The 9854-nt window shown below is 32.4% G+C and overlaps 1 protein-coding gene across 1 annotated transcript; it reads left to right on the top strand.

Annotated features, from left to right (window-relative positions):
- The first annotated feature begins 2099 nt into the window (after positions 1 to 2099).
- LOC105618788 (histone H1-III-like) lies at positions 2100 to 2783 on the top strand. The gene has a single exon (XM_012200319.1). It carries the CDS (start codon positions 2100 to 2102, stop codon positions 2781 to 2783), a length of 684 nt encoding a protein of 227 aa, XP_012055709.1.
- The last annotated feature ends 7071 nt before the right edge of the window (positions 2784 to 9854 follow it).

Genomic DNA, 9854 nt, shown 5'->3' with positions numbered 1-9854 from the left:
TTAACGTTAACGTAACGTTAAGTTACTTAACTACTACTTACTATGTAGTATAGTATATATATATATATATATATATATATATATATATATATATATATACATATATGAGCGTCATATTCATATTTTATCTTTATTATATGCTTCTGCTTTTAAATACGATAAATATTGAATGTTTTCATTGGATTGTTTTTTGATGACAAAAATCGACATAAGTTCTATTTTTTTAATATTCAAAAAGTGACAAAGATAGAACAATACTTGTGTTGACTTGTGTCATAAAATTAATGAAAGCACCCGTAATATATTCGAAATGTAATTGAAAGTTTGTAAAAACCAAATGTCAATATTTTGTACACACACATATTTTCATAAATTATGCAAATCATCATGTAGATATGTTTGAATATAATAATTCTATTAATAATAAAAAAAATTATAGATACGAATAATATACACATATTATATACTAGTTGTAAAATGTTAATTATTACAAAAATGTTAATTATAAGTGTTAAAATCACTAGTTCTAAAATGTTAATTACTTTAGAAAGTTTCACAAAATGCATTATAAGATAAGGAAAATCTAATAGCGCATTTCAAAAATATAAAACAAAAATATAAAGACGTAATAACGATTGTTCGAGAAAAAAATGCAAGAAATTAAGTAATATATTTTAATCTATGTTTAAAATAAATTTTCCTATCTAAATTCTATAACAAAGTTTGTATTCTTCATAAACAAATATAAACAACCGAGCGATTCAATTCGATCGAGTGTCTCTTATATGAATACGGTTCTTTTGAAATATAGATAACATTGTAAAAAATATATGTAATTTGTATTTGGAGTAATTAATTTTTTGTGTATAAAAACTCAACAAAGGTATATACAAAACATGAAAATATGCCTATTATACTATTTTGAACTGTTGTAAGTAACTGTTGTGCACAGGGAGACTTAATCAGCGCACTGCGAAAAAGAATCCTTAAGTCGTTACAAACACAGATTCGACATAAAAAATTATTCTATAAATTTCCAAAAACAAAAACTTGAGTACATCATCGATTTCTGTTCCAAGATGCAAAAGTATTCGTATCATCTGTATAACTTTATTACTTAGAAATATTATTAGGTTACGGCACAGTTTTTATGTTTCCTTGGTCGTATAGTTCGCAAATCAGAAATGAATTATATCAAATTGCACTTGAATTTTGCAAATTTCAAGACAATGACCATGCAACGACAGTTTAATATTTTTTAAAGAGTATTTTTCGTCTACATAAGTCTCTATATGTTATTTCGTTATCTCTTGTTATATGATTCATTATAACAGTAAGATTTAACTGCATAGGGGCAATCGGCGTGTTATAGGAAGCCGTTTTCGCGTATATACAATATTCTTCGAACGAAATTATCGATTATGTATATAATATTGCAACCCAATTATATTTACGCTTCTCTCGATCGATAATGGCATTTTACACTATTCAGTAAAATTGTCTGCAAATGTACTTTGTAATCGGTATTCACTTTGTGTTGCGCTAACGCTTGTATTCTGCCACCCGTGAAACTTGGAATATTCAGCGCGTATTTGGTGCCTCGCTCGGGATAAACACTTGCGGTCGGTTAGCACAGCTATCACGACGTTTTATGAGCCGCATAAATGAGCCGTGCATTAATAATTATATTGTTTATTAACTTATTTCTCGAATTGAATCGAGCTCCGCGAATGACCCGAGTGCTCGCATCGCATGGAACCGCGTAAAAATCGGTGTCAGTCGCGCGGAGGGCCGTTAAAATGTATATCAAATGAAACTAGCTACTTGCTTCTACAATTCTGAGCCGCGAACTAATGACCTTAATTATGTAAAATATTGTTTAAACAACGAACAATTACCGGGCGCTCTTTCATTCCCAGCTGCTTGTTACCTGCAACATTGGGAGGGCCTCTCTCCGTGGTCCGCGCTCACAGTACAAGTAGCGCGTTGAGCGAGCTGTTTGACAATGTTCGAGAATAGCGTCATCTGTGAGCGTCTAGTACGAAAGTTTATATTTGTACTTTGTCGTTGAGCATTGGCATTTCTCTCATCGCATCGCAATGGAAGATAAGAGCGCATCTGGTAATGCTGCAGCTACGGAAAACTCAGCCGCTGCAGCGCCTGCGAAGAAGAGCGCGAAATCTAAACCAAAGACACAGCGCCCTAAGTCGAATCATCCGCCGACTTCGGAGATGGTCACATCTGCCATCAAGGAACTGAAAGATCGCAAGGGTTCATCCGTGCAGGCAATCAAGAAGTACATCGCTTCCACTTACAAAGTCGACGGAGAGAAATTTGCTCCCTTCATCAAACGGTACCTTCGAGCAGCAGTTACGTCCGGTGCGGTGGTGCAAACCAAAGGAAAAGGTGCATCAGGCTCATTTAAACTCTCGACCACCAAGCCCTCTTCCAAGGGTAAGGTGAAGCGTGTTGCGCAGAAACCTAGCTCTGACGTAAAGAAGACTACCGGAAAGAAGGTTGCAAAGAAAGCGCCTGCAGCTAAAAAGGCCGCCGAAACTAAGAAGACAACGGCTGAGAAGAAGCCGGCATCTCCAAAGAAGACTGCCAAAACTGCAGCAACAAAGAAGGTCGAAGCCGCGGCAAAACAAAAGGCTGCTGCTCAAACCAAGAATCTGTCGAAGACCAAGAAAGCTACCAAAGCTCCAGCGGCAAAAACCAAGACTCCCAAGCCAAAAACGACTAAGGCAGCAGCGACGAAATCTGGAAAAGCAGCAAAAAAATAATTTTGATTCCGCTAATCCAAAACTGATAACAAAACTGGCCCTTTTCAGGGCCCCAAATCGTCATACGGTGGAAAATCTGCTCGCAATAATGAATTTCCTTTCCCCAAAATCATTTGAAAAAAAAAAAAATTTTGCAATTAAATATTTATTAAAATATTAACATAAGTTAATTTATTAATATATTAACAAAAAATATAATTAGTTATATTAATCGTAATTTTTTTTAGAAAATGATATATTTAATTAGTTTTCATAGTAAAACTCCTAGTTTTGCTGTTTTTATTCATACTTAAATGTTTAAATTAAGCATTTACTAAGCATAAAATTTTACGCTATTTTTAATCGTCGCTTACTAGTAGAGCGGTTAATGATAAACGTAGTAGTAGACGCCCTCAAATTATATTTAAAATTTGCTCCCTTCTGATTAGAAAAATCTGATTTTTTCTGATTAGAAAAATCTGATTTTTTCTGGTTAGAAAAATCTCTAGTTTCCTATTTTTTAAGAACAGATCTTGTTTACACTATGAAAGTAATATCAACACAATAAGTAAGGATAGCACGTTTCTACAATATTTTATGACGGAGATAGATTTGTACGAAAATGAAAATGCAAAAGAAATATGCCACGTGCAACCCAGTATTTTTTCTCAAGAGATCGCGCAATAGGGAATAGCTTCGCGAGATTCCAGATTTATTTTTCCAAGTTTTTAAAAATTCGAATATAAGATTTTTAATGTATTTCTTAATATATATTTTTTATAGGCTAGGTTAAAATCACGAAGTCGAGATAGTGATCATGAAAATATTCACGTATCATTTTTCTAAAGACGCAGTTTGTGCGTGATCATATCTTTCTTTTTTCTTATGGTGCTGGAGCCCGAACTTCTATTGTACATTCTAAAAACATGGAGAAATTATTTGACCATTATTTAAGATTACGTGGCCCTTCATATAGACAGTTTAGGTTAGCTAATTCAAATATTGAGATCTCTTCAATTAATTATCTTCTTGTTATCTTCATGGATCAAGGATAATATTCATAATATAAACGCGAAAAGTTTAGTTAAACCTAATTTAGGTCATATTGCAACAGAATCGATATATCTTATTCTATTTACTACGTCGCATTTCTTTCCATTTCATTCAGTTGATGTTTCTGAAAAATTCATGTTCCAAACTTTGACGAGCAACGCCGTAATACGACACAGAGATGATTAATAAACCTTCATGAATTGAAATAGCTTCTAAAATATTTTTAATAATCAATTTACATTTCTAAAACCGAGCTGTATATTGTATGTATTATATACTAAGCGTCTTATGTTTAATATCTCATCAACACGTCGGTAAACTCGTTTTTTATTTATATACATCAGTAACCAGTATATTTTTTTAATCAAGGACGAAAAATATAAAATGACAAATAGGAGAAAATATATTTAATTAGCTTCAGGTTAGTAATATTAATATAAATGCAAATAATGTCAGGAAACGATCGTCAAATTCAATGAAAGTGTCTTTGAATAACAAACTTATTATTTATCGTCACAGATGGCGCGAATGTCCTAGCATTGCTTCAACTTCTTTATAATTCACAATTTTCCCGCACATAGGATGGAGCGCTGCCAAGCAGGTTGTACATCGGTAAGGTAAATTGAGAAAGAATTTTTAGTGGGTAACTTTATCGACATACATCAATGGACCGACCGCAGACCGACTGAACCAGCATCCGAAATAATATATCTAACAAGAATAATCAAGACAGATGACACGATATATTCAATGTTGTAGGCATTTATCATATTGTATTTACAAAAAGAAAGTTAAATCAGCTAGATTATTGATAGTAAGAGTTAATTGATAATTAATTATTCAGTTTAAATGTCTTGGATTTTAAGATTTGTTTAAATAATAAAAATAATACATAATAAATAATAAAATAAATAATAAAAAAGTTAATTAATTTTTTAAGTTTTAGAATATTTTTGTGGGATTCATTTTGTTCTTCGCGCGTCTATTTTCTTTTGTTATATTTCATAAATTGTAAGTTGGGACGAACGCGAGTGAAACGCATTTCAAGGAGATAACTAACTATAATAAATGTCATATGTGGCATAAACAAGATGATTAATAAATTAACACCAAAGTTACATACACGGTGATGACATTTTTAAAGTCTGTGAAGTCAGAAATTTGAGGATATAGATTATCTTCGGGGGAATTTATTCGTGAGCACGTCGTCGGAATTGTATAATATATTGAAAAGAGATACGCTGAGTGGACGGTGCGCTATTCCAATTACCACGCACATCATCAGCAAGCGAACGAAGCCTCGTCCGAAGGTCATCTTTGTGCAAGAGCGATGAACCTCGTACGCGTTGCTCTCGTCAAAAGTGAGCATTTGCGCTGAGCGCCAATTAAATCGCTCGGATCGTTTATCGTGAGATGCGCTCTCACGTTTTACGAAGTTTTAACGCGTGACTTATCAGTTGAATTATTTAATTAAATAGATAATTAACATTTTATACGAGGCGTATACGAGAGAGATTTTTTTCCTCTTTCTTTGTAAATTTTTTCTGCATTCGTATAATCTTACTCGTGTTATTTTATCAGATAATTATAATTTACACGTAAATATGTATACGTAAATATGTATTATGTCTTTTATGCGAATTATGTTCTCTCTCTCTCTCTCTCTCTCTCTCTCTCATATAATATACATATGGATATATGAAGGAGGGAGTGTAAAATCTCTACAAATAAGTCATCGTTTCTCTTTTTAATTTTTTTGCATCTTTGATAGACTTGACAAATGAATGAAAAAAAAAATTATTTCGACATCCTGACACTGAAAATATCTGGTTGAAAATGGATGAATCAGAAGATTCTGATTACATCACAATCAAAATTCCTGTTATTTTTAGAATTTAATTGATTTAACTAGAAAATTCTGCTTCGTTTATTTTCAAGAGAATCCAATTAATCGAATTAGATTTTTTTTTCAGTGTATGGACGATTTTTAGAAACAGCGAAGAAGTTTTTTTCTATTAAATAATATTCTTAATACATCGAGGTGAGGAGACGTAGTTAGGAACTGGTGATTATTCAGTCTTAAATTCAAACCTTTAATACAAATTGAATATTATGTATATAAAAATTTAATATTCACAAGAAATCCTGTTTTAGAAATGGTTCTAATAATGATCACATAAGATTTTGACATGAACATATCCGAAGGCCGCATAGAATCCTTGACCACAATTTTAAGCGAAAAACAAATTTTTTGCTTCTTGCAACACTATCTTTTCATCTCTCATCATTGCGCTTCTTTTTTTCTATAGAAAATAATCGCAAATTTTCTGTATAGAAAAAATCGAATGAAGCTTCGCGTTAGTTACCTATCAAAACTATTGAAAACTTTATCTCTGTGTTTGTTCACATTGCTCATTTGTTGAAACAACGATATAATTAAAAAATTGTTATCTTTTATTATTTATATTTTAAAGAACAGTCCTTTGAAATTCTTCATCCTAGATCGACATAATTGAGTTGCTAAAACTCACAAGAAAGCAATTGCTACATCATTATTGCTACATTTTGTCAATTATTTTGCTTTAACAATGTCTCATCTTAGTTATTGTTATTAAATACTTTTAGTGAAAAAACTTAATACTTTCATTCTTGTACAATCAATTGTTATAAATAAAGTTGCACTTAAAAATAATATTACAAACTTTCAATGATTAAAAACATTAGAGTCCAACTGAAACTTTTACCGAAACTAAAAACGAACATTCATTACGTGTTAATTTTGATTGAAACCATATAGCTCTTTTTCATAAATATTAATTTTAATATTGTATAATTTTAATGTGTAATTGTTTCAATAATTAAATTATGATGTTTATGAAGAAATACTTATACTCTTTGGCTCAAAATTGACACACAACCGAAATTTCTGTTTTCGATTTTGAAAATTTCCGAAATTTAATTAATATTTCAATAAATTATGATATTTATAAAGAAAAAATATATGATATATAGGCATATCTGTACATATGGCCTTTGTAGGATTTCTATTTTTTAATTATTGTTTCAGTTTCGAATGAAATTGACATGTAGTCGAGTGTTTCGGTCGGACTTTAAAAATCAAACTCATTTTCTGAAAAACTTGATTTTTTTTTTAGCTAGATATGTCGTTGCTTAGATAAATAAACGATATGCATTCCTTGCCAGCTGGTAGATTCTTTGTTCGCGCGTTCGTTGAGCAACAAGTATGGAAACGAGAGACGCGAGCGGCGGGAAACTTGTCAATGCCATCGGGTTGATGTGTGTAAGCGTATGCGTCTTTATGCAGTTCTGCAGTACAACGGTGTGGACGTGGCGTAGCGCAGCGTTCACAGCAATCGTTCATATGTAGTAATCGGGCGAGTTTAACGCGGTCGATCCCGTCATGGTATTACACCGGCGCGGCGCCGCCGCCGATCTCCAAAGAGCCGAAAGAAAGGGAAAGTCCGTCGTAGACCGGCCGCAAACTTTAGCGCTCTCAGTTCACAGAAAGCGAGCGTGCGCCCGCTCGCGTCGCGCGAGTTATCTCGTCCTCCGTACAACGCGCGGGCGTAAAAGTATAACGACGGAGTCGTTATACTTTTTTTAAAAAACGAAAAAAAAAAGTGGACGAAAAAGCGCAGTGTGCGTGCGTGCGTGTGTACGTATACCAACTTGCGAACTTCGGAATCGTATCGGCGGCATTCCTTCAGCACGTGTCCGCGTCGTGACGTTCATCTTGAATGCATCTCGGTGCATGCGCTGGCGGAAGGATAAGGGCGCAGGTCTTGCTTGATGCGATGCGATCTGCCGCAAATGCCGCGACGCGGAGCTTGGAAGTTATCGGGATAGCGGAAGGTAGGGTGGAGGATGTGCAATCGCGATCTATTTATTTGGGACGCATATCTAGGATGCGTTCGGAGAGACGCTATTAGCACCATTTATGTTATTCTACTTTCATCATTTATTGGATGTAAAAGGATATGGATGTAAGGATAAAATGACACAAATAACGCTAATCGTGTGTCACCAAACGCATTCTCTAATCGTTGACCGATTTATCAGTCAGAAAACTTATGTTAAATAAATTCTTATGTAAAAACTTATGTTAAAAAAATTATGTTAAATAAATTAAAAAAAAGAAGGAAAGAGACTAGAGTTAAATAAGATTAAATTTGGCAATGTGATTGAACGGCTTTATCTAGATTCGTTTCTAGATGCGTAGAATTTATAACTTACTTCAATTTGCTTATAATTTAAAAATTATTTCTCACGCATTATCGCAAGTAAACACAAATCTATTACTTTGTCACTTGGTCAATTTGATAATCTGTAAAAATTGTAATGGTTTCTTTTACCGCTAAAATATCTACATTCATTTCTTACTAGACTAGGTAGACTAGGAGCAAGTAAAAGGTAATTGACGTAAGCGCTTTACGGTCGGTATAATAAGAGTATTACGTCTTTGATACAACATTTATAAACGTGGTTCTTCGCACGAAGCAATTTACGATATATATTGACGTTTTATTATTTTTTTTGGTTGGTTTAATTAATGTCACATAAAGAATAACAGATAATAATTAATGATATATACATTTCTTTTTTATTTGATTGCTTGTCGGGAAAAGTAGCAGGTGGACGAAATGTGCACAATTACTTGCTCAAGTCTTAATAGACGCTCCAGTTTAAAAAGGTGTTTACGTAATTCGTAATTGACTGAGTCGGCGCAAAATACAGATCGCTATCTTATTACGCTTGATCATTGACATTATATCGCGTATTTAGATTGCGTTACACGATGACGTCGTGTTGAACGCTAGTATTATATAGCTCTTATGCAATTGTGAAAATTTCACTTTTCTCGATGCAATATGTCTGCATGCGAGCGACCATGCTTCTCGCGATATTACATGTATATTACGGAGATTGAAATCATTTTTTGTAAACATTTTCCCATTCTCTTTTTCTCTTCTCCTCTCTCTCTCTCTCTTTTTCTCTCTCTCTTTCTCTCTCTCTTTCTCTGTCTTCTTTTTTCCTCCTTTCGACATAGTTCTTTCTTCTTTGACTTGGCATTGCTTCACAAGCTTGCCCAACAATTTTATCGAGATAAATCTATTAACTTCAACACAGGAACATTCGCATTTAGTTTCGACAGAACGAGTAAAGCAAAAAAGATAGAGAGAGATAGGCCATGATTTTGGAAGAGGAAAGAGCATATCTTTCTCACGAATTCGCGTGACATTAAATTTATTATAAATTTATTATAGATGATATGATAACTTTTTAAACATCGCATTCTCTATTATCTACTTATCTACTTATTGTTAGCTGCGTTTTTTTAATTGATAAAACTAAAAAAAAAAAGCTAAAAAAATCAGTACACTCTGAAAAAATGTTTATTAAATGTTTTAATAAATATTTGTTGGAATAGTATTAACTAAATATTTACTGAATATAAATGTAAACATATATTTATTTATACCGGTAAGTACCGATAATTTGATTTAATCATCATTTTTTATTAAATTAATATTTATTACTGTAATATTCAGTCAGTTCTAATGAAAAAAAAAACGTATTAAGATTTAGTAATTTTTTAAATATAAATTTTCTTATTATTTCTTAAAAAAGAATTTAGAACAAGTTATTATTTTAAATGTTAAATAATTTTAACACCATTATGCAATTATTTTGAGTAACTCGCAAAACTGTTGCATAATTAGCAATTGAAGTAGTGCATATTAGTGACTGACGTAACATTCGGTACATCATTTTTTGCCACATTGACTAGATAATTCAGCAATAAATATGAGGTAACATTTGCATTTTAATTTGACAAATATACTGAGAGATAATTCAAATTAATTACTACTTCAGTACGAAAACATCAATTATATAACCGTTAATTATGTGTTTACGTTCAAATTATCATATATAAACGTGTTTTGATATACACTGGCAATAAAAAATCTATAATTCACGTAACGTATATATATATATATATATATATATATATATATA

Source organism: Atta cephalotes, assembly GCF_000143395.1.
Source record: "Atta cephalotes unplaced genomic scaffold scaffold00018, whole genome shotgun sequence".
NCBI classification, from domain to species: domain Eukaryota; kingdom Metazoa; phylum Arthropoda; class Insecta; order Hymenoptera; family Formicidae; genus Atta; species Atta cephalotes.
The sequence above is the reverse complement of the archived record's forward strand: the minus strand, read 5'-3'. Positions and strand labels throughout refer to the sequence as shown.

Coding starts and splice junctions, on each gene's coding strand:
- LOC105618788 (XM_012200319.1), top strand. CDS start 2,100: ATGGAAGATAAGAGCGCATCTGGTAATGCTGCAGCTACGGAAAACTCA.